Source organism: Scyliorhinus canicula, chromosome 8, assembly GCF_902713615.1.
Source record: "Scyliorhinus canicula chromosome 8, sScyCan1.1, whole genome shotgun sequence".
NCBI lineage: Eukaryota > Metazoa > Chordata > Chondrichthyes > Carcharhiniformes > Scyliorhinidae > Scyliorhinus > Scyliorhinus canicula.
In genome coordinates, this window is record NC_052153.1 from 6,974,474 (window position 1) to 6,999,939 (window position 25,466).

At 47.7% G+C, this 25,466-nt stretch overlaps 1 protein-coding gene and 1 long non-coding RNA gene across 4 annotated transcripts in view; one reads left to right on the plus strand and one right to left on the minus strand.

Annotated features, from left to right (window-relative positions):
• Nucleotides 1–8,137, minus strand: part of trpm3 (transient receptor potential cation channel, subfamily M, member 3) — a 345,827-nt gene extending 337,690 nt beyond the window's left edge. For all 3 annotated transcript variants that reach the window (XM_038804097.1, XM_038804096.1, XM_038804100.1), the window contains exon 1: nt 7,897–8,137. In XM_038804097.1, the coding sequence (XP_038660025.1) occupies nt 7,897–7,986 (90 nt within the window). In that variant the 5' untranslated portion in view covers nt 7,987–8,137. The remainder of the gene's footprint in view (nt 1–7,896) is intronic.
• LOC119970086 lies at nt 8,092–22,205 on the plus strand. Its single transcript, XR_005461539.1, has 3 exons — nt 8,092–8,408; nt 17,627–17,772; nt 21,938–22,205. It is a non-coding gene; the product is annotated as an uncharacterized LOC119970086 (long non-coding RNA).
• Nucleotides 22,206–25,466: the final 3,261 nt, after the last annotated feature.

Here is a 25,466-nt window from a genome sequence, read left to right on the forward strand (position 1 = left end):
GAGGGCAGAGGGGAGTGGGGAGGTTGAACATTGAACAGTGTTCCATTCCTCAGCTCTGTCAGAACTTAGCTCGTGCTGAACCCCCCCCAAAAATGAAAATCACTTGCATCTAATACAATATTTTGGTCCTTACTTCATTGTTAAATTGAAAATGGTTATTCTAACAAAAATATACAAACGTTTCGAAACCATAATCTCCCTTTGCAAAATGAAGAAAGACGGACCTTGCATTTCCATTCGCATCTTTCCACAACCTCAGGACACCTCACATTCACAGTCAAAGATGCTCTTTCTGAAGGGTAGTTACTGTCGCAATGTAAGAAACACAGCAACAATTTACATACAGCAAGGGCCCATAGACAGCAATGTGATAATGGCTAGATAATCTGTTTTAGTGATATTGATACAGGGATCAATATTGGCCAGGGCAAAGGGGTGGACTCCCCAGCTCTTCTTTGAAATGATGCCTTGGGATCTTTTATTTACTCTTGAGCGAGGGCCTTGGATTCGCCTCTCAGCTGAAAGAGAGCACACCGCCTCCTTAAACAAAGTCGCAATATGAGCTTGGATCGCCAAGGCTCCTTCGACAGCGCCTTTGTGATGGGCCAGGGTTCAGAGAACACCCAAGTATATCACGGAGTTCACCTGACCTACAACTGTTTATGGATTTTGGTTATGAGGAACACAGGGTGTTCTAACAACAGAGGCCTTAAGCACTTGTAATCAAAAACAGATTTTGTTCTGCAAATTCAGTTAATATTTTACAAACACACCCAGTAAGCATTTTATCAACTACAAAACATAAATACCCCACACAGCTACAGTACTCTATATATAACCCTTAATAACTTCCTTTTCCTGTTTCACTCAAGTAACAACATCCATAAATCAGACAATCCCTTTTACCACAAAACGGGAGGATTGAATTCCTTCCAGAAAACAGCTATAACTTTGAAGTGATCGGGAGACACCTTTTTAACATGCAGAGAGAGAGAGAGAGACTCCAATATAAAAGCAAATTACTGCAGATGCTGGAATCTGAAACTAAAGAGAAAATGCATTTTCTCTTTCGAGAGAGTCTCCACGGCCCTTGCAGTCCAAATACAGCTTCCAAATGTCTAAACCGAAAGTAAAACTCAGCCACAAACAGCTTCCAGCTCAAAACAAAAGTAAAAACTAGAGCCACCGCCCAGCTCCACCCACACAATGACATCACTGCAGCCATTTTGAGAAAACAGACATTTCTTAAAGGGACATTCCCACGACACCTTCAAAACCCACGACTTTTATCGACCGGAAGGAAAAGGACAGCAGGCACATGGGAACACCACCACCTGCACGTTCCTCTCTAAGTTACACACCATCCTGACTTGGAACCATGGTTACTGGGTCAAATAGCTGGACCTTGCTCCCTGACAGCTGTGAGGCTGCCTCCACCTGCTGGACTGCAGCGGTTCAAGGGTGCGCCTCGCACCACCCCCTCCTCAAGGTAAGAGGAACAGGCAACAAGTGCCGGTGCAGCCAGCGACACTCACAGCCCTCGAGATCATTTTCTGAAAGCAGATTTTAGGATTTAGTCACATGACAGCTGATCTGGCAAATGATCAATACTATCGGTAAGAATCTACCATTTTGGATCTCCTGTGAAAAGTGGGATATCACTGCTATATATGCCTGTATCCATTAGCACATATCACCATTTATTTATCAGCTTAATTCTATCAGTTTGCTAATGTAAAGTATTAAGCAAGTTATTCCTTCCTTGAAAAATCTCCATTTTTTATTTAGCATTCTGCACTATGCAAATGCTTTTAACTATAAGGAGGTGGAAGGTGTTAATAACATTCCCTCTGTTTTGTTTAAGAGGGGTACAAGGCTCCTTCATGTCAATCAAGTCTTTCTCAAGGCACAAATTTTCCATCTCAAGGAATTCCAACTCAAAATTTACTACATCCAAATCCATGCCGCAGATCGAAGGTGAAAGTAACACACTGAAACTGCAAACGTCAGTAATCACTTGCTGACATTCATATTGCAATGTATCTCGAGGATCATAGAATCACAGAATTTACAGTGCAGAAGGAAGCCATTCGGCCCATCGAGTCTGCACCGGCGGTTGGAAAGAACACCCTATCTAACCCCACGCCTCCACCCTCTCCCCGTAACCCAGTAACCCCACCTCCCCTTTTGGATGGACACTAAGGGGCAATTTAGCACGGTCAATTCACCTAACACGCACGTCTTTGAAGTGTGGGAGGAAACCGGAGCACCCGGAGGAAACCCACGCAGACACAAGGGAGAACGTGCAGACTCCGCACAGACAGTGACCCAAGTCGGGAATCGAACCTGGGACCCTGGAGTTATGAAGCAACTGTGCTAACCACTGTGCTACCGTGCCAGAGAGTTGATCAAAAGGTGGGTCAAAGAGGTAGATCCGAGGAGAATCATAAAGAGCAAAGCGAGGCAGTGAGGCTTATGGCTCAGACAGCTGAAGAGATGGCAGTCAATCATGAAGCATTTAAAACTGGGATGATCAAGGGGACAGAATTGGAAAGAATGCAGTGACCTTGACGGGTTGTAGGAGGTTACGGAGGTCGGGAGGAGAACAGTTGGAGGGAGGAAACAGTTGTTTTGGAATTAAACTAAAGCGTAGTTTGATTCATCATTCCTCAACGTTCAGTCACACTTGCACTGGCTCCGAAAGCCTATAGTTAGTTCTGCTCCCCAGATCACTGTTCCACACTACAATCTTCCCACACATCTACAGTTGGCATTTACTCTGCTTAATGGCTTGTTGCTAAATGGGAGATGCCATGGCAAAATTACTGAATTGCTGAATGTAATTGCCATCGCTGCAGAACCTTCATTACTGTGTGTTAATGAAAGGAAACCCTGTGGAACATGATGAGAATAGGCAGGAGAGAGAATACCCTGAGAATTCCCGATAAAGGCCCTGCATGCAAATCGTCGGAACTCAGAGGTTTTTACATATCCGGAAAGACTGAACAGGCTGTTTTTTTTTGTGGCAAAGCAAAATGCAAGGGGTGAGCCGAAATAGGCCTCATAAAGGGGGGGGGGGGGGGGGGGGGGGTTCAATGGAGCAGACTTAGAGAAGCTGTTTCCACTGTGGTGGAGTCTAAGATTAAAGCCATGCATTTAAAATAACAACGAAGAAATTCAACAGGAGATAGAAGGAGATTTGTATGAAGTACAGACACCAGAATAGACCCTGGGGTCGAAAGACCGTTTCTGTGTTCTACTTATTGGGCTGGATTCTCCGACCGCCGCCGGGTCGGAGAATCGCCGGGGGGGCGGCGTGAATCCTGCTCCCGCCGGCCACCGAATTCTCCGGTGCCAACCCCCCCCCCGGCGATTCTCTGGCCCGCGATGGGCCAAATTCCACCTGCTGTAATGCCTCTCCCGCCGGCGTGAATCAAACCACCTCCCTTACCGGCGGGACCAGGCAGCGCGGGCGGGCTCCGGGGTCCTGGGGGGGGGGCGCTGGGCGATCTGGCCCCGGGGGGTGCCCCCACGGTGGCCTGGCCCGCGATCGGGGCCCACCGATCGGCGGGCGGGCCTGTGCCATGGGGGCACTCTTTTCCTTCCGTGTCGGCCATCGTCTCCACGATGGCCGACGCGGAAGTGACCCCCGACCTTGCGCATGCGCGGGGATGACGTCAGCAGACGCTGACGTTCCCGCGCAAGCGCGGACTTCCGCCGGCCGGTGAAGTCCCTTCGGCCCCAGCAGGTGTAGCGCCAAAGGCCTTCCACGCCAGCTGGCAGGGCGCCAACCACAACAGCGCGGGCCTAGCCCCTCAAGGTGAGGGCTTGGCCGCTAATGGTGCGGAGGATTCCGCACCTTTGGGGCGGCCCGAAGCCGGAGTGGTTCACGCTACTCCATCCCGCCGGGAAACCCGCCCCGCCGGGTAGGGGAGAATCCAGCCCCTTATGTAAGTCAACAAGGAATTCAGCAGAATCTTCCGTTTTCAGCGAAAATGGGGAGTTACCAGCACGAGGCGTGGGTTGAGGTAAATAACACAGATGCATTTAAGGGGAAGCTAGATAAAGATGAGGGAGAAAGTGTTCTGGGCCAGAGTGGGCCAAAGTGTATCATGGAGTTCACCTGCCCCACAACTTTTACTAGATTGTGGTATGGGGAGCACACGGCCCACTCTACAGGTGTGGTACAGCAGAAATGGAAAAGTATTTTTTAAAGCGAAACAATGTTTATTCTATGAACTCAAGTTAACCTTTTTAAAACATACAGTGAACATCGTAGCAACCATTAATTCAAACACAACCCCCAAAGACTACAACACTAAGTAATCCTTTAAGTTTTCCTTTTAACATCCATACGACTTAAAAACAAAACCTTTAACAGAAGCACATCAGGTTAAAGTCACGCCTGAAACCATTTCTAATTCCGAATTCACCAAATGATCAAGAGATAGTCTCTTCATGGCAGAGAGAACAACAGTACACCTGCTCGGTCTGGCTTCAGCTCCAACACTGAAAACAAAACTAAAACACACCCGGCAGCAAACAGCCTAAAACAAAAGTAAAAAGCTGACAGACAGCACAGCTCCACCCACCCTCTGACATCACTGCAATAAACACCCATTTCTTAAAGGTACTCTCACATGACAAAAGGAATAGAAGGATATGGTGATAGAGTGAGGTGAAGAGGGGTGGGTGGAGGATCATGTTGGCCAGAAACATCGGCCAGTGGACCAGATGGGCTGAATGACCTGTTGCTGATGTGTGAAATCGCACATGATTAATAAAGTTAATTTGTAAGCGTATGCTCTACAACATCAAAATGCTCACATGACACGGAGGCACAGTATTCAGGTAAAGTATCGGAGAAGCTGACAAGAGTTAATTAATCCCCCCCCCCACCTCCCACACACCCCTCCCGCATCCACCACCTCAGAGCATTTAAAATGAAACAATATTTCCTGGAAGTAATGCAGGAGAAGCAGATCTGGAGCACACATGCTATTACTGGTTCCTACACACTTCTGTGCAGGGTGCTTGTAAAAACCTGATGCCAATAAACGTGATAATTCTTGATATTTTCACAAACAGAGACTGCAAGCCAGCCTCGAGGGAAGGCAGGCACAGTATTATTTCTGCAGTTACAAGCGCATGATATTCCTGGAGGTATATTTCACAGGTTTTTAATGTTGTGTGCATCAGCTTTTCGGCCAGAGAAACTGACTCCTGCATTAAAGGGATGCATCAGGGGTACCATTCGACATCATTTCTACATCACATTTAGCAACTGAAATCACAACATGAATCCTGCAAGAGGTACACATCTGCCAGCGTTCCAGTGTGACAAATCTCACCTTGTTCACTCACACACCCATTCAGGGTAGTCAGTGCATCAGACTGATTTCACTCACTGGACACCTACAGATGCCAACAAACTCATCCTGTCCCTCATTTTGTCACAAGTTGTCAATAATTGCTTATATTTGGTTGTCATTTCAATTTAAAAAAATGAAAATCCAATGTTAATAGAATTCCACTTCCTCAATAAAATGCGTCCACCTTTTTTTTAAAACAGGAAGCTGCTGACCAGCAATGTCAACGTTGTCCCCTTTGACAGCTTCAATCCAAGCGAGGCTCAATAATACTGCGGTCTTCATGCATGAGTGGGCGAAATGGCTCCACACTGTCCGGAGAGGAAGACGAAGATTGTTATTCCACTCTGGGGAAGATTATTATTCCACTCTGGGGAAGATTGTTATTCCACTCTGGGGAAGATTATTATTCCACTCTAGGGAAGATTATTATTCCTCACTGGGGAAGATTATTATTCCTCACTGGGGAAGATTAATATTCCTCGCTGGGGAAGATTATTATTCCACTCTGGGGAAGATTATTACTCCTCGCTGGGGAAGATTGTTATTCCACTCTGGGGAAGATTGTTATTCCTCGCTGGAGAAGATTATTATTCCTCGCTGGGGAAGATTATTCTTTCTCGCTGGGGAAGATTATTATTCCACTCTGGGGAAGATTATTACTCCTCGCTGGGGAAGATTGTTATTCCACTCTGGGGAAGATTATTATTCCTCGCTGGGGAAGAGTGATGTTACTCGCTGGGGAAGATTGTTGTTCCTCGCTGGGGAAGATTGTTGTTACTCGCTGGGGAAGATTGTTATTCCTCACTGGGGAAGATTGTTGTTCCTCACTGGGGAAGATTATTATTCCTCGCTGGGGAAGATTATTCTTTCTCGCTGGGGAAGATTATTATTCCACTCTGAGGAAGATTATTATTCCTCGCTGGGGAAGATTATTATTCCTCACTCCGGAAGATTATTATTCCACTCTGGGGAAGATTATTATTCCTCGCTGGGGAAGATTGTTGTTCCTCACTGGGGAAGATTATTATTCCTCGCTGGGGAAGATTGTTGTTCCTCGCTGTGGAAGGTTGTTGTTCCACTCTGGGGAAGATTGTTATTCCACTCTGGGGAAGATTGTTATTCCTCGCTGGGGAAGATTGTTGTTCCTCGCTGGGGAAGATTATTATTCCTCGCTGGGGAAGATTGTTATTCCTCGCTGGGGAAGATTGTTGTTCCTCGCTGGGGAAGATTATTATTCCTCGCTGGGGAAGATTGTTGTTCCTCGCCGGGGAAGATTATTATTCTTCACTGGGGAAGATTGTTGTTCCTCACTGGGGAAGATTATTATTCCTCGCTGGGGAAGATTGTTGTTCCTCGCTGGGGAAGATTATTATTCCTCACTGGGGAAGATTGTTGTTCCTCGCTGGGGAAGATTATTGTTCCTCACTGGGGAAGATTATTATTCCTCGCTGGGGAAGATTGTTGTTCCTCGCTTGGGAAGATTGTTGTTCCTCACTGGGGAAGATTATTATTCCTCGCTGGGGAAGATTGTTGTTCCTCGCTGGGGAAGATTATTATTCCTCACTGGGGAAGATTATTATTCCTCGCTGGAGAAGATTATTATTCCTCGTTGGGGAAGATTATTATTCCTCGCTGGGGAAGAGTGATGTTACTCGCTGGGGAAGATTGTTGTTCCTCGCTGGGGAAGATAGTTGTTACTCGCTGGGGAAGATTGTTATTCCTCACTGGGGAAGATTGTTGTTCCTCACTGGGGAAGATTGTTGTTACTCGCTGGGGAAGATTATTATTCCTCACTGGGGAAGATTGTTGTTCCTCGCTGGGGAAGATTATTATTCCTCGCTGGGGAAGATTGTTGTTACTCGCTGGGGAAGATTATTATTCCTCGCTGGGTAGTTTTGAGTCAGTGATGCAGAATGGCTGATGTGGCCCTTGTCAGGAAGGTGCACCGTTTGCAAAGCCACACCCTGCAGTGACAATTCCAACACTCAGCCTAAGTTAATAAGTGCACTTGGCCACTTGCAGACTTTAACTGCGGAGAGAATCCGTTCCGTCATTTGGGGGGGGGGGGGGGGGGTCACGGTTAATTCAGACTCGGGATGGTCGGGAGGGTCATTCTCATTTTCCCCACACAGTATAACAAAAATCATTCATTGCTGCTGCTAATATTCAAGTGTTAACCCTTCATTGTGCGAGGGACATGATGATTCAGTGAGTGGGGAAAGGCGTGCTCCCTCTCCCTCTCTCTAACAGGTTACTGGGACACTGAATCCCTGGCTGCTAAGTGTGGGAATGAAGAGTGTGCAGACCCTGTGCAAAGCAAATTCGCAGCACACGAGAGAGGAGAGGGAGGGGGGGGGCAGTAATAAAACAGATACCCGGACACACACACACACACACACAGTGACCCAAACACACACAGGCTGCAATGCATCCAGCCCCGCTCACTCAGGCTAACCAAGCTGCACACAGCACACAGCAACAGATCGACATGACTGGCACAGAGGCAGCACACTCTGCTCCCTACCTTGAGAAGTCTAACTGATGGCAGAAAAGCGGCGTGGCACAGCTTGCGGATAGTCCAGTTCAGAGGCCGGGGAGTCTCACTGTGGCTCATGACAGCTTATCCCAACATTGAGAGGATGGGTGGATGGGGGGGGGGAGGCAAAGGGAGGGGAGGGTGCAGAAGGTACAATCCCGAGAGTCCACTGCAGCAGCAGCAGCAGAGGAAGCAGCAGCAAGCAGGCAAAAAAAAAACAAGCCCAACTGATCACTGCACAGTACACACACTTCTATCTGAATCTATCTGAAGCTAGGGGAGCATTATCCTTCCCAACACTTCAGCCAGTGGGAGTATCTGAGCCCTGCTCCCTCCCTGGGTGGCCAGGCTCCAAGGGAGCAGTGCTCAGCAAGTCCAGGAGCAATCAACGATCTGCCCAGGGGAGGGTTGCCTCCCTCTCAGAAGCTGGAGAAGATTCATCTTCAGCCAGGGCGACCTGGGGTAGACCCCTGTCCTTGGCAGTACAGGAGGACTGACAGGTGGGTGTGGATCTGCTTGCCTGGGGGTTGGGGTTTTGTTTGGGGGGGGGGGGGTGAGTGTATGTGTGTGTGTGTGTGTGAGGGGGTGTAGCTTAGTCCAAGGGGGTGTAATGGTGGACGAAACTCCGGCTGAATTTCTGCACAGCCTTCTGCCTTGTTAACACTTTCCCTCCCAAAGCCCCTCTGGTAGATTTGTGTGAAGAAGGAAAGGAGGATCTTGGATGTAGAAATGGAAAGAGCTCTTGTTCCCAGAGCACTTGACAGCCCGTTCAATGTTCCTGCAGTGTGGGCGCTGTCCAAACTTTGGGAGCCAATTTGCGCAGAGAAAGATCCCATAAACTGCAATAAGATCATCACCTCTCTTTGTGGTATGTGGATTGAGGGGTGGCATATTGGTCACGACAGTGAGGGTGGGGGGGGGGGGGGAGTGATACCCCACTACAGCTACTGCCCACCTGACACCTCAGTTTCATCTGAAAAACAGCACCGTGGACAATGCAGCACTCTGGCAGCATTGTCTGGGAGGCTTTGTCTTCATTTTGGCACTTTGACTGTGATATTTGTGGCTCGACAATCCATGCTGCTAAGGATGGAGAATATGGGTGTGTGGAAACAGAAGGGAAAAAATAGTACAGGCATTGCCATTCTGTGGACTGCCAGATGGGGAGCTCCGCATATCTGGTGCCTAATAAAGTACAGTAAATGGAGAAATCCCTTTAAGAAATGCAGAGATGTGGGAGTAGGGAGCGCCAGTCAAGACAAGAATTGTAATAACAATAATCTTTTATTAGTGTCACAAGTAGGCTTACATTAACACTGCAATGAAGTTACTGTGAAATTCACCTAGTCGCCAAATCCCGGCGCCTGTTCGGGTACACAGAGGGAGAATTCAGAATGTCCAAATTACCTAACAGCACATCTTTGGACTGTGGGAGGAAACCGGAGCATCCTGAGGAAACCCACACAGACATGGGAAGAACGTGCAGACTCCGCACAGACAATGACCCAAGCAGGGAATCGAACCCTGGACCCTGGAGCTGTGAAGCAACAGTGTTAACCACTGTGCTACCGTGCTGCAAGTAAGGGAGATATAATCATTTAATCAGGAATTAAATCAAATTTTTATTTATTCTTTAACAGGACTTGGGCTTTGCAGGCTGGACCAGCTTTTATTGCCCATCCCTAATTGCCCGTGAGAAGGTGATGGTGATTGTCCTCTTGAGCCGCTGCAGTCCGTGTGGTGTAGGTACACCCATTGTGCTGTTAGGGAGAGAGTTCCAGGATTTTACCCCAGTGACAGTGAAGGAACGGCCGATATATTTCCAAGTCAGGATGGTGTGTGGAGGGGAACATACAGGTGTTTCTATATATCTGCTTCCCTTGTCCTTCTGGGTGGTAGAGGTTTGGAAGGTGTGTCAAAGGAGCCTTGGCGAGTTGCTGCAGTGCATCTTGTAGACGGTACACACGGCTGCCACTGTGCATCGCCAGTGAAGGGAGTGAAATAGTTGGCAGCATGAGAAAGGAGTCAGAGGAATTGGAGAGCTGGGTAGGGGTTATAGCAACTGGAGGAGGTGAAAGAGATAGAGAGGAGGAGTGAAAAGACAAGGAGGAGAATTTTAAATATGAGGCACGGGAGGACCAAGTGCCAACCTAACTCGACAGGAGTGATGATGAGCGAACAAGGATCAGTGTGGTGTAGGGTGCGGGCAGCAGAGGTGACGTTTACGAAGGGTACGCAAATGCAGGTTGGCCAAGAGGGCATGGGAACAATTAAGTCTGAAAGAGCAATGGATACTGTCAGCAGATAGCCTGAGGTGGGAGCAGAGATTCGGAGCAGGTGGAATCAAAAAGAAAATGCCGGAAAATCTCAGCAGGTCTGGCAGCATCTGGAGGGAGAGAAAAGAGCTAACGTTTCGAGTCCGATGACTCTTTGTCAAAGCGAACGGACAGAGAAAGTGGGAAATATTTATACTGTGGGGTGAGAATGAAAGATGAGTCATAGCCACAGAAACCCATGGAAATGGGGTGCTAATGGCCACAGACACCAAGGGAAAAGAGTGTTAATGGCAGTCCCCAGAGAGAACAAAAGGTGTGAAAGGTCAAACAGCAGGGAAACTAACATCAGAGGGTGAACTGTGATAGATGCAGATGTGGGGAGAGCGGAGTCGGAGAGGATGGTGAACACGCGGCATGGGCTGGGAGAAATGGGGTACGAGGGATTGGGACTGGTGGAGGGCCAGTCCCAGGAGCAGGTGGTCTTTGCGGCATGGGTCTGGAAGCTCAGCACGGTGACAGATAAGATGCTGAGAGTGTGAATTGATCAGTTCAGCCTCAGGTAGTGGTGAGAGATGGATGATGGAATCAAGGGGAAAGATTCAAAGTTTGTGGTGGGAATCAAAGGCATTGGTTCCAGTCCTTCCCAGAGATAATTGCAGCTCATCTAAGATCGGTGGTCGGGCAAGTTGGCTTAGTAACACGGAGGCAGTGGTGGACAGGTGATTCAGTGGTAGAGCTGGGATTCATCAATATATATGCCGAAGTCTGACCCCAGAGGATGTTGTCAAAGGACATCTTGTCATTGAAGAAGGGGAGGGGCCAAGGACAGATCATTGGGGGACCCCTGAGGGCTCAAAGCACTTATAGGGCAGAAGCAAGACATTTGACCCAACCAATCTATGTCATTGCCTCTGTTATGATGTGGAGATGCCGGCGTTGGACTGGGGTGAGCACAGTAAGAAATCTTACAACACCAGGTTAAAGTCCAACAGGCTTGTTACAAAAACTAGCTTTCGGAGCACTGCTCCTTCCTCAGGTGAATGGTGATTCACCTGAGGAATGGTGATTCACCTGAGGAAGGAGCAGTGCTCCGAAAGCTCGTGTTTGAAACAAACATGTTGGACTTTAACCTGGTGTTGTAAGACTTCTTACTGTGCTCACCCCAGTCCAACGTCGGCATCTCCAATTCATTCACCTTAGGAAGGAGCTGCGCTCCGAAGGCTAGTCTTTGTAACAAACCTGTTGGACTTTAATCTGGTGTTGCAAGACTTCTTACATTGCCTCTGTTACACATTTTGATCCATGCAGAAAACTCTGGGTGGCATCTTCCCTTCTGGCTTTTGAGTTTCCATTTCTAATCCACCTGCCGTTTAAAAGGAGCCCGAGAATCTCAGGGGGGGGGTTACATCTTAGTACCGAACCTAACAGCCCCTATTTGTGCTGCTTCTTCCTCCCATCGACCTCCCTGCCGCGTTTGATCCCTCAAGACCACCACACTGCCACCCGAAAATCCAACTACACCATTTTAAGAAGCGCCCTCAAAAGCTAGTAAATGTGTTCCTCTTACGGATTGCAATTCAGAAATCACAAGCAGTCAATAAATCAAAGGAGCTGATTTGTTATCTCACCCTGCATGATGGCTTGAGTCTGCAAAAAAAAACATAAAGCTTTCTGAAACATTCCACTGGTAATAGACTCTCACGGTGGCTTATGTTGAAATTATTCCAGAAATTGATCAGAATCCTTTCTCCAAATCAAGTCACTGACAAGATTTATTTGCATCTTTTAAGCCCTTTGTTTTTAGGAGGGCTTTTTGGGGCTGAGGAATGTACGTCCATTAAATTTCAGGAAGCAGTGGGCAAGGTTTGGGGGGCGGGGAGGAGGGGAGGGAAGGGGACTTTGAATAGAGAGGTCAAAATGATAAAATAGTGAAGAAGAAAAATGCCTCATTAAACACGATCTGCAGTATCATCACAAAGAATTAAATTGAATTTGCAACATCGAAACCAGGGCATTTGGACCATGCTGGGGTTTATGATCTGCACAAGCTTCTTTTCACCCAACCATTTTATCCTTCTATTCCTTTCTCACTCGTATGCTTATCTAACGTCCTTTTGAATGTAAAATATTTGCCGCAACCACTGCCTGCGGGAATGAGTTCCACATTCGCAAAACCCTCCAGTTAAAGAAGTTTCTCCCGATTAGAACGTAGGACATACAGGGCAGAAGGAGGCCATTCGGGCCATCGAGTCTGCACTGACCCACTCAAGCCCTCGCTTCCACCCTATCCCCCCATAACCCAATAGCCCCTCCTAACCTTTTGGACACTAAGGGGCAATTTAGGACGGCCGATCGACCTAACTCTGCACGTCTTTGGGCTGTGGGAGGAAACCGGAGCACCCGGAGGAAACCCACGCAGACACGGGGAGAATGGGCAGACTCCGCACAGACAGTGACCCGACGGGGAATCGAACCTGGGATTCTGGTGCTGTGAAGCCACAGTGCTATCCACTTGTGGTACCGTGCTGCCCGGCATTATTCATGACTGTTTTATTGATGCCATTGAACTCCTTCACAAAGGCCTCGAGCTGGTTAAACCCTCAGTCTATTCTTTTCTCGAGATGGGAGCTCCTGTCCCGTCAGCTCTGGCGGCTTTCCAGCAAAACCAATCCAACCTGGCCTCCGAACACTTACAAAGATCCAAACGAGCCGTGGATTGCTAAATCAAACCGCCCCCATTGAGAAGACCATTCGCATTAAGCAGCACTTTTACCACAGAGAGCGATAAATGCCCGAGAAATTTCACTTCAACAAGTTATTTTAATAACTTGGTTCTCAATAGCCGAGGTCAGTCTGGGGCCTGATATTCGCAGCGACCCAGCAGCGTAGGGCTGTCAAATTATTCATTACGCTACTTGGCTTCGGGCGTACGAAGATCAAGTAGGTACCGATTCCACAAAGAGAAATTCTTCCTTCTGCTCCTGAAAGCTGACACTAATATTCAGCTGCAGAGAACAGAGCACAGCCTTTGCATCAATTAAATGAAATTAAATTTTAATCTCTACACGGCAATGCTATTTTTAGCTTTATTATTCTCACCAAATGGAGATTTAGTTTGTTAACACTGTAGAAGAAGGAACAGTTGAACGGTCAATTGGGACAATGAGCTTCAGATTACCAAAGGTAAATAGAAGACGACCAACACACAAACCCGGGGCAGGTGTGGGGGTGGCTATATTTCCACAGGAGGTCTGCGGATCGGATCTGCTGCTGTATCAACTACAACAACATTAACTTGGAATCATAGAGCACTCTCCACATTGCAAGGTTCTTCAACGGTGCGTCAGTGAACAAAACGTGACACATAAGGAGCCATCCGCCCAACTGGTCACACACCTGGCCAAAGGTGGGTCTTAAGAACATCTTCCAAGAAGGTAAGAGAAGAACAGCATGGTAGCAGTGGTTAGCACTCAGACTACGGCGCCAAGGACCCAGGTTCGATCCCGGCTCTGGGTCACTGTCCGTGTGGAGTTTGCACATTCTCCCCGTGTTTGCGTGGGTTTCGCCCCCACAACCCAAAGATGTGCGGAGTAGGTGGATTGGCCCTGCTAATGTTGCTCTTTTACCTTTATTAATAATAACAATAAGACGCGAGTACGTTCCGTGTACTGGACAAATGACCACACAACCAGTATATTAGTTCAATTATTGTTTATTAGTAAACACAGGCCTGGTTCTATGCGTAATAATCTACACGCGGCTACACATTAAACTATTCCTAACAGCTTAAATGACCTTTACTTAACTTTCAAGTGACCGGCTCTGTGCAGGTTGGACAAGGCCTTTGTCTGATTCCCCACGTGTGGTGGTGGAAGTTGTCAGGTACGTCTGGGCTGCGGCTCGTCCTTCAGGTGGCGATCGCGGGTCCTTGAACTTGGCTGGTCGATGTGCTGCAGTTGGTGGGACAGAGGCCGGTCCCAAAAGAGACAGAATGTTGGTCGCACAGTTCCTCTTATCCTCCATTCCTTTGCGCTCTTTTGGGCAGTCCCAACTCGGGATCCAATCGATCGATAGGATTTCGATCACCCTAATCGATTCTGGCCAATTAGGGGCGGGTACCTTGACAGCTGGGTGGGTCCTCGTTGTTATTGGCCAAGGCATGTATGCACTCCCAAATAAGGTAAATAGGCGCCCCCGAGTCTGTTACTGCTGTTATGTTTCAATCTGAGTCCCATTGTCCTGGGGAGATAGGTGATTGACCTTTAGCAAGTGCAACTTTCTGTGTAGGTCTGGTTTATTCTGCACAATACACAGGGGCTGTATCTCAACCTGACCACAATTCCCATTATCCTTTGCGGGCGGCCATTTTAGATGGCCACACTAAATTGCCCCTTAATTGGAAAAAAAAAGATAATTGGGTACTCTAAATTTATTTTAAAATAAGAAGGTAAGAGAGATTCAGTAAGGGACAGCCTAGGCCCCATGACTGCCAGTGGTGGGGCGTATAAAATTGGGAATGTTCAAGAGACCAGAATTCGAGGAGTGCAGAGAAATCTTTGAGGGTCGTAGGGATGAGAGAGGTGACTGAGTTAGGGAGAGGAAGGAAGCAGGGAGGAATTTGATGTCCAGGTGGACATCGGTGAGAGATTGTCAAAAAGCTCAGGAGCAGCAGGGTGGCGCAGTGGGTTAGCCCTGTTGCCTCACAGCGCCGAGGTCCCAGGTTCGATCCCGCTTCTGGGTCACTGTTCGTGTGGAGTTTGCACATTCTCCTCGTGTTTGCGTGGATTTCGCCCCAGTTTTGTTCTGCTCTTGACATAGCATAAGCTGCTTCCTTGATGTGCACTCTGACAAAGGAAGGATCAGACTTGGAGATAGCTTTAACACGTTTATTTAAACTGTTAACAATTCTCCTACTTGGATTCGACTCTCTTGTTAATCCTGCTGTAGCTACTCAGACTGATGAACCAGTCTGCTACAATCCACGTGGTGGGTGTGATGTGTTTCAAATCAACCCTGTGTACACACTGAGTGTCTCCACTGAAAAGAGGAAGATCATGTGTGCTGTGTCCTTTTATATGGGTTGGTGTAATGCCCCCCTGTGGTAGTGTCACCTCTGTGTGTATCGTGAATGCCCATTGGTCGTGTCCTATCTTACTGACCTATTGGTTGAATGTCTGTGTCATGTCTCTGGTGCTCCCTCTAGTGTCTATCTAGTCCACGTGTATTTACATTATTCCCTTGTGTATTTACAGTGATGCATATCACCACAGTCCCCACAACCCAAAGATGTGCAGGGTAGGTGGATTGGCCACGCTAAATTGCCCCTTAATTGGAAAAAAAATGAATTGGGTACTCTAAATTTAAAAAAAAAGCCCTGACGAAATTATACAAACAGTAGCCAGTGACTTCCAGCAATTTATTCCTGTACTTTATCCATTGCGGATACAGGCCAGGAATTTCCACACCGCTGTTGGAATAACTTCAGCACCCATTTGGGTCAAGTAACCGTTTTCTGACTGATAATTTTCTGCCTGAAAACTGACTTCTCCAAATTCCCTCAGACTTTTCTCCGAGCCACCCAGTGAGTGTGCTGAATAAAATATGATGAGGGCCAGCAACCCCCTATTTTTACACTTGTCGTGTAGGTAGTTACATAGGATTACTCTCCAGTCTACAGCACAGCAAAAGCTTATTCAGCCCAGCTGGTCTATGCTGCATACCTTCTCTCCTTTCTCCCCCATGTACTTATCTACCTTCCCCTTCGATGCATCAATGCTGTTCGCCAAAATTAGTCCCTATAGTAGAGGTTCCTAATCGGCGTGCCGTGACACACTGGCGTGCCGTGACACACTGGCGTGCCGTGACACACTGGCGTGCCGTGGCACACTGGCGTGCCGTGACACACTGGCGTGCCGTGACACACTGGCGTGCCGTGACACACTGGCGTGCCGTGACACACTGGCGTGCCGTGACACACTGACGTGCCGTGACACACTGGCGTGCCGTGACACACTGGCGTGCCGTGACACACTGGCGTGCCGTGGCACACTGGCGTGCCGCCCAAGTATGCCGCCGAATAAGATTCAAAATGATTAAACATCGATGAAAATAAACTAAATCTAATCTTTGTCTCCAGTTCCCCGATCGGCATCTCCAAGTCACAGGAGCTCCCAGGTTCTTTGGGAATTGGAGATGCCGATCACGGAGTTGAAGGAAATGGCCCCGTGCGCCTGTGCAAAAATTAAAAAAAACACCAAAAGGGTGCAAATGACTGGGAGAAGCAAGGGAGAGGTTGGGAAAAAAACAGGAGAAAAGTAAAAATCAATGTTCTCGGTAAGGGAAGAAGACAGAGATAAGAAACAGGAACCAATAAAGTTAAGAAAAGGAGAAACATGCTCCAATATTGTATTTGACACGCAAATGACGATAAAGCTTTCATTGTTAACTCCTTAATCTGATGAAAATTGTATTAAATGGTGGATTGACAATTTTTTAAGGCAGTTTTAGAGGCAGAAAACTTTTGGGAGAGAACCGTTTCAGTTGGAGAAATTAGGAGGTGTACCTCAACATAATGTAAAGGTGTGCCATGATGTAAAAAAAGGTTGGGAACATCTGTCCAATGATAGTGAGTTTCCCATTCTCACCACTCGCTGGGTAAAGACGTTTCTCCGGCATTCACGATTGGGTTTGATCGTGGTGATCATATTCATAGCATCCTGACAGTGCAGAAGGAGGCTATTTGGCCCACTGAGTCTGCACTGACCCTTCGAATGAGCACTGTAACCATACCCACCTCCCACGTCCACCCTGACTTATACTGTAATGTATCCTGAACATCCCTGGACACTAAGGGGCAATTTATCAGGGCCAATCCACGTAACCTGCATGGTAGCACAGTGTTGCTTCACAGCGCTAGGGCCTTAGTTCAATTCCCGTCTTGGGTCACTGTCTGTGCGGAGTCTGCACGTTCTCCCTGTGTCTGCGTGGGTTTCCTCCGGGTGCTCCGGTTTCTCCCACAAGTCCTGAAAGATGTGTTTGTTAGGTGAATTGGACATTCTGAATTCTCCCTCTGTGAACCCGAACAGGCGCCCGAGTGTGGCAACTAGGAGTTTTTCACAGTAACCTAATTGCAGCGTTAATGTAAGCCTACTTGTGACACTAATAAAGATTATTGTTATTAACTCGCACATCTTTGAACTATGGGAGTAAACCGGAGCACCCGGAGGAAACCCACACTGAAACGTGGAGAAAGTGCAAACTCCACACAGACAGTGACCCAAGGCCGGAATTGAATAGGGGGCGCTGTGAAGCAACAGTGCTAACCACTGTGTCGCTGTGCCGCCCATTCAATGGAAACGTCTTCTTCACATTCATGGTTATAAAAAAAGTGTAATTTTAAGGAACTCTGATAGATGACCTCACAGCTGCTTCTTTTTTTGCAGAGGAAAGAGTTCCAGTAATCAAGGTTTGGAGTGCCCTGTTTTAAAAGTAGGAGATGAAGACAAGAGATGGTTGGAGCAGAGATATCCTGAATTTCTTGCTGGATAAAGAGCACATGCAGAGTGACTTGCACAGCAACAGAGGGGAGGTAAAAGGAAGCAAGTCCGTCGACAGGAGCAGTTATTGACAGGGCATCTGTAGACCAGCATTCAAAGTTCTCATCCTGGTGTTCAAACCCCTCCCTGGTCTCCCACCTCATTTATTATAACCTCCTCACCCCACAACCCTCCTCAATCTCTGCACTCCCCAAAATCTGTGCATCCTCCAATGATGGGAATGCATTCAGCTGCCTGGCACCCATTCCCTCTCCCAAACCTCTCCAGCTAGCTCCCTCTCGCCTCCGTTAAGATGCTCTTTGACCAAGCTTTGAGCACTTCTCCTAACATCTCCTGATGGAGCGTACTGCCAGATTTGCTTTCGATAATCGCTCCTGTGGAACAATTATCAATTGTTAATTTCCTGCATTGAAGCTGCTACGTAAACACAAGTTGTTGGTGTATCTTTTTCCCTTTATTCTTTTGTGAGATGTGGACATCACTGGCAATGATAGCATCTGTTGCCCATCCGCAATTCAGGAAAGGTTCCGGAGTCACGTGTAGGCCAGACCAGGTGAGGATTTCCTTCCCTAAAAGACGTTATCATAGTTTATCATAGAACATACAGTGCAGAAGGAGGCCATTCGGCCCATCGAGTCTGCACCGACCCACTTAAGCCCTCACTTCCACTCTATCCCCGTAACCCAATAACCCATCCTCACCTTTTTTGGTCACTAAGGGCAATTTACCATGGCCAATCCACCTAAGCTGCACGTCTTTGGACTGTGGGAGGAAACCGGAGCACCCGGAGGAAACCCACGCAGACACGGGGAGAACCTGCAGACTCCGCACAGACAGTGACCCAGCGGGGAATCGAACCTGGGACCCTGGCGCTGTGAAGCCACAGTGCTAACCACTGTGCTACGGTGCTGCCCATAAGAGAACCAGATGGGGTTTTACAACAATCAATGGTAGTTTCATGGTCACCACTGCTGAGATTGACTCAATATTCCAGATTTGTCAATTGAATTGAAATTCCACCAGCTGCTGTGGTGGGATTTGAACTCATGTTCCACAGAGCATAAACTGGGCCTCTGCACTACCAGTCTAGTGACATTACCACTGTTATGGGCCAGGGTTTAGAAAACTCCAAAGTATATCATGGAGTTCACCTGACCCACAACTGTTTATAGATTTTGGTTATGAGGAGCACAAGGACCTGCCTTTCAGGGGTTATTCAACAGAGGCCTTAAGCACTCTAAATCAAAAACAAAGTTTATTCTACGAATTCAGTTAACATTTCTATAAACACACGCAGTAAGCATTTTTATCAACTACAGCTTCCAACTGTTCAAACGAAAGTAAAACTCAGAGCCACAGCCCAGCTCCACCCACACAATGACATCACTGAAGCCATTTGGTAAGACACACATTTCTTAAAGAGACACTCCCATGATACCACCACGCCACCATCTCCCTCTGTTCTATATACAGACAAAGAGTCACGACTTTTGAGGTTTTGTCGATCTGCGAAAGTGAAGTCCATCCTGGGAACGTCAGGTTTCTGGACGTAGAAAAGATCATTCGGTCCATTGAAAGGTAATTTACAAAGCTACTGTCATGACGACAGGAGACTGTGACTGACTGAGAGCTATTGACAACTTCAGAAGCTAACCACAGACATAATGAACTGTTTAAAGAAGACCTGTTTTCAAAAAGGTTCATGAAAAGACACTGATAAAACATGGCTGCCACAGGTCACCTGATGACTGATACCGTAAAAAGTTAACCACTTTTCTACAACGTGTTCCATGTGAATTACACTGCAAAACTGTCACATGAAATCTCGGAACTGGGGGGGGGGGGGGGGGGGGGGGGGAGGGGTTGTCAAGGTCCACTTCAAATAGCGCCACTCTTGAAAGGAAGGCCGTAAAGATGCAAAGTGCAGTAACTTGGATCAGATACTCTTTTATAAAAAATCTTTCTTTGGTATTTTCAAGAATTATAAACAATGATGTACATTGCTGGTCGTGTTCATTCGCTGTACACTACTGAAAGGTTTGTCTTTTCCTTCCATTGAGTTTTCCTATACACAGTCTGCCGCCATCTGGCTTGCCATGCAGTACCCCCCCCCCCCGCCCCCAGCTCACCCATCCCCCCCCCTTGTGTCCCCCCTGGTTGGTCTGGGGGGAGGGTTGTTTCCGCCCTTCCTCTCCCCTACCTCCCCCCCCCTTTCCTTTCTTCCCCTGTCAGCTTCAGCCGTGTTTCCTCTGCAGCTGGGGTTTGCCCCCTCCATCCTGAGCTGTCTATTTTATGTCTCTCCAGCCCTTTCTCTTCTCCTGCCGCCACCCCCCCCCCCCCCCCCCCCCCGGGGTTGCGCGCTCCTCTGGTTCCCCCTTGTCTTTTTTTTTCTTTTCCTGTCTTTTTTCTTTCTCACTTTCCCGTTTCCCCATCTATTCACTGTTGTTGGCCTCGAACAGGTTCTAGAACAGGCCGATGAACTGCCCCCATGCATTTAGGAAGCTTTATCCGACCCTGGGATAGCATATTTAATCTTCTCCAGGTGGAGAGATTCCGAGAGGTCAGCGAGCCATTCTGCAGCTTTGGGTGGTGCTGCCGATCGCCAGCCGAGCAGGATTCTCCGGCGTGCGATTAGGGAAGCGAAAGCAAGGGCGTCGGCCCCCTTCCCCATGTGTAGCTCTGGCTGCTCCGTTACCCCGAAGATTGCCACTATTGGGCATGGCTTCACCCTCACCCCCACAACCTTGGACATTGCCTCGGAGAAGGCTGTCCAGAACCCAGCAAGCTTGGGGCAAGCCCAAAACATGTGGGTGTGGTTGGCCGGGCCCCTCTGGCACCGCTCACATTTATCCTCCACCTCCTGGGAGGAAGCTGCTCATTCGGGTTCTGGTCAGCTGCGCTCTGTGCACCACTTTGAGCTGCATAAAGCTGACCTTTGTGCAGGAGGAGGTGGAGTTAGCCCTGCTCAGTGCTTCACTCCAGAGTCCCCACCCCACTTCTGTCCCCAGTTTATCCTTGCATTTCCATCTGATCTCGTCCAGTGGTGTTCGGGCTCTGTTCACTCGCTGTCCGTACATTTTCCCACAGAGCCCCTCTTCTTTACTATCCATATTTATCTGGTCCTCTAATAGTGCAGCCTCCGGGGCCCCAGGGTACCCTACTGTCTCTTTGCGGAGGAAGTGCTTTATTTGAGGGAGTCTCATTTCCTGTCCTGTCGGCAGTTCCTGTACCTCCGTCAGTTCGTCCAATGTCACCCGTCTGTGCTCTATGTAAAAGTCCCTAACTGTCAGCGTGCCCCTGCCCCGTCTCCATTTCGTAAAGGTGGTGCCTAGCATGGTTGGTGGGAATCTGTGGTTGCTGCAGATGGGGGCCATGTGGGACATCCTAGTCAGCCTGAAGTCTTAATTGGGCCCACGTTTTCAGCATTGCCGCTACCACTGGGCTTGATGTGTATTTTGCTGAGGGGGATGGGAGTGCTGCTGTAGCCAAGGCCCGGAGGGTCGCCCACTTGCAGGGGGCCTCCTCCATCCGCACCCACTCTGAATTAGGTTTGTTTACCCATCCCCTCACTCTTTCCAGTCTCTGGCTATTTGGATCCCCAGGTATGGGAATCTGTTTTGGCCTGTTTTAAATGGGAGCCCCTCCAGCTCTCTCCCTATCCCGTCTGGGATCACTGGGAATGCCTCACTTTTGCCCAGGTTAAGTTTGTAACCCTGGAAGGTTTCGTACTCTTTCAGGTCTGCATGATTGCCTTCAGTCCCTCCTGTGACTTCGAGACTTGGAGGAGCAGGTCATCCGCATAGAGTGAGACTCTGTGCGCTCGGTCTCCTCTCTGGATGTCCTTCCAGCTTTTCGCGTCCCGCAGCTATCGCCAGGTGTTCGATCGCTAGCGCGAACAGGAGCAGGGACAACGGGCATCCTTGCCTTGAGCTTCTTTGTAGCTGCAAGTGTTCAGAGATGGTGGTGTTGTTTCGAACACTCGCTTTGGGAGCGTTGCATAGGAGTCTCATCCAGATGGTGAATCTTTGATCAGATACTCATCAAAATCCACTGCGGAGGATGAATAACCTGCATCTCCTGTTATATCTTGAAATGCGTGAAAGGTTTCAGAGATGAAAAGATCAAAAAATTGGATTACTGATCTATAACAATGAATACAAAACATTTTAATTGAATTCCCTTTTTTGGAATATACAGAGAGGAGTTTTTAAAACCGGTTCTGCCAAGCAGAATAAGAACGAAGCAGGAAGGGAAAGACACACGATAGTCATCTAAAAACCCGACTCAAAAAGAACAGGAGAGCCCAATCTCTCTTTGGAAACTAAAAGGTTCTCTTCAACAGAGCTCTGACCTGGACAAAGTCGATTCCTGTATTCTACAGGAAACCATATAACCTCAAACGTCCACAACAATTCAAAAATCTACAGGCAAGCAAAGGACTTAATCATACGTTTTTAAAACTGTTTTTGGACTCCAACTTCCTTACTTCAGAGGTGTGTGTGTGTGTGTGGTTGCATTTGTTATTTTTTTCTCAGGTTTAGTAACTAACAAACTTACTTTTCCTTTGACTCAAGAAAACCTGATTTGATTGGCTCAATATTAACAAATACGTTCATTTGGTTTAGAAAAGACATTTATGGGGGAAATAAATGTAAAACCTTTGTTGTAAAATAAATGGCAGAACCATCAGAAGTATAGAGACACAGAGAGATCTGGGCGCGCAGGTCCACAAATCCTTAAAAGTGGCAGCACAGGTGGAAATGGTGGTAAAGAAAGCATCTGGCATGCTTGCCTTCATAGGACAGGGTATCGCGTATAAAAGCTTGAAAATTATGTCACAGTTATATAGAACTTTGGTTCGGGCACATTTGGAATACTGTGTCCAATTCTGGTCACCGCACTACCAGAAGGAAGTGGAGGCTTTGGAGAGAGTACAGAAAAGGTTTACCAGGATGTTGCCTGGTCTGGAGGGTATTAGCTATGAGGAGAGATTGAATAAACTGGGATTGTTCTCCCTAGAGAGGCAAAGGCCAAGGGGTGACCTGACAGAAGTTTATAAAATTATTAGGGGTACAGATAGGGTGAACAGGGAGGAAATGACAATTACAAGGGGGCACAGGTTCAAGGTGAGGGGGGGGGGGGGGGGTGGAAGGTTCAGTGGAAATGTGCGGGGGAAGTTTTTTTACACAGAGGGTGGTGGTGGCCTGGAATGCACTGCCAAGTGAGGTGATTGAGGCAGATACGTTGGCGACCTTTAAGACTTATCCGGATAGGCACATGAACAGACAGGGTATAGAAGGATACAGGAGGTAGGTCTAGATCGGACATGTTTGTTTCAAATCACCAGCTTTCGGAGCACTGCTCCTCACCTGAGGAAGGAGCAGTACTCCCAAAGCTAGTGATTTGAAACAAACCTGTTGGGCTTTAACCTGATGTTGTAAAACTCCTTACTGTGCTCACCCCAGTCTCACGCCGCCAACTCCACATCACAGATAGGACATGTGACCAGCGCAAGCTTGGAGGGCCGAAGGGCCCATTCCTGTGCTGTATTGTTCTTTGTAAGCATCTGAGGGGATCCAATTTACTCTTCCTCACCTGGTCACAACACTACTGGCTGAAAATTCTGAGTTTTTCTTGAACCTCTACATCTTACAATATCAATTATGTCGGAGTGCTATCAAATGGGGGGGGGGGGGGGGGGGGGGGGGGGGGGTGGAAAGTCTTGCCCCTTCCCATGATTCGAACACTGGCTGGATCTTTCATTTGGGAATAGGGGCATATTAACTGGAATCGTACTAATCGGATAAGTAAAAGTCAGTCATCGCATTGAGATTCATCCATCATTCAAGTACTCCAAATCCTCCATCATAATGCCCAACTGCTTTTGGGAAAAATCGGAAGGTTTTGTTGCCGCTCATTTACCTCTTACCTTTCCAAACATCGTGGCCACTACAGGACCAGTGGGGATAAGCGGAAAGATTGAAAAACAAAGTTACATGCCTATGGGGAGACAGAGTCCATTGAAATGTGATCGTCACTGATAAATCCACTCAGAAATTCTGGAGATCTTCTTTACCTAGAACCCGTTACCACAGGGAATGGTTGAGGAGAAGAGCAGAGATACATTTATGGGGAAGCTAGACAAACGTATGAGGGAGAAAGGAATCATAGATTTGTTCTTTATTATGTGTTCTCTTTGTTGTATGATTTGCCAATAGAGTAAGGCGAAAGGTGCGATGAGGGAAGGATTTTGAGGAGGCTCACGGGAAATAAATACTGACATTGACCCATTCCTGGACGTTGGCGCTGAAACCTAACTAATCAGCCACATAAACATCGTGGATAAGAGAGCAGGTCAGATGCTGGGAACCCTGGAGTAAGTAACTCACCTCCTGACTCCCCAAAGCCTGTCCACCATCTACAAGGGACAAGCCAGGAGTGGGATGGAATACTCTCCACTTGCCTGGATGAGTTCAGCTCCAACAACACTCAAGAAGCTCGACACCATCCAGGACAAAGCAGCCCCGCTTGATTGGCACCCCATCCATCACCTTAAACATTCCCTCCCTCCACCACCCTCGCACAGTGGCAGCCATTTGTCCCATCTACAAGATACATCGCAGCAACTCACCAAGGTTCCTTAGGCCGCATCTTCCAAAGCCCCACGTTCTACCACCTAAAAGATCACGGCAGCAGATACCTGGGAACCCCACCACCTGGAGGTTCCCCTGCAAGTCACTCACCATCCTGACTTGGAAATATATCGCCGTCCCTTCACTGTCGTTGGGTCAAACTGCTGGAACTCCCTCCCTAACAGCACAATGGGTGTACCTACACCACATGGACATTAGGGGTTCAATTAGGCAGCTCACCATCACCTCCTCAAGGGCAGTTATGGATGGGCAATAAATGCTGGCTTAGCCAGTGACGCCCCATATCCCAGAAAAGAATAAAAGGAAGTTGAGCGGAATGACCTGTTCCAGTGCTCCGCATTCTACTTAATGTGATGTAAAAATCAGTTAGAAACCAACCAACATAAACAAAATAATTTCAACGGCAAAATAAATGGCCAAAAACGGAACAAAGGCTCTTTTATAAACCACCCACGCTCTCCCAGAATGAACAGCATCCCAAGGAATGGAAGATTGTTATTTTCGGCCACAAAATCATTATACTTAATAAACTGCAATAGCAGCAAACTCAGCCTGTTTCTGTGGTTCAAATCAATAGCTGGAGGGTCGCACTAACCACCTTGAGCAGAAAATCTCTCTCTCACAAATGGCAGCGAAGGTGGATGTGTTTATAAAATAGAAATATTACACAGTCTATTTCTCAGCAATGCAACAAATAATCCAGCCAGGAGAGATTTTAACAACGAGACCAGAATCAATTGGTTATTGTTACTGGTTTAACAGTGACTAGTATTGATTGGCTATTGAATTGGATTGAATTTGGTTTATTCTCACGTGTACCCGAGGTACAGTGAAAAGTATTCGTCTGCGTACAGTCCAGACAGATCATTCCATACATGAAAAGACATAGGACAATAGGATACAGTCCATCACGCAAACCAGCCTCCCATCCATTGACTATCTATAATTCCCGCTGCCTCAGAAAGGCAGCCAGCATAATTAAGGATTCCACACGCCCCGGACATACTCTCTTCCACCTCCTTCCGTCAGGAAAGAGATACCAAAGTTTGAGGTCATGTACCAACCGACTCAAG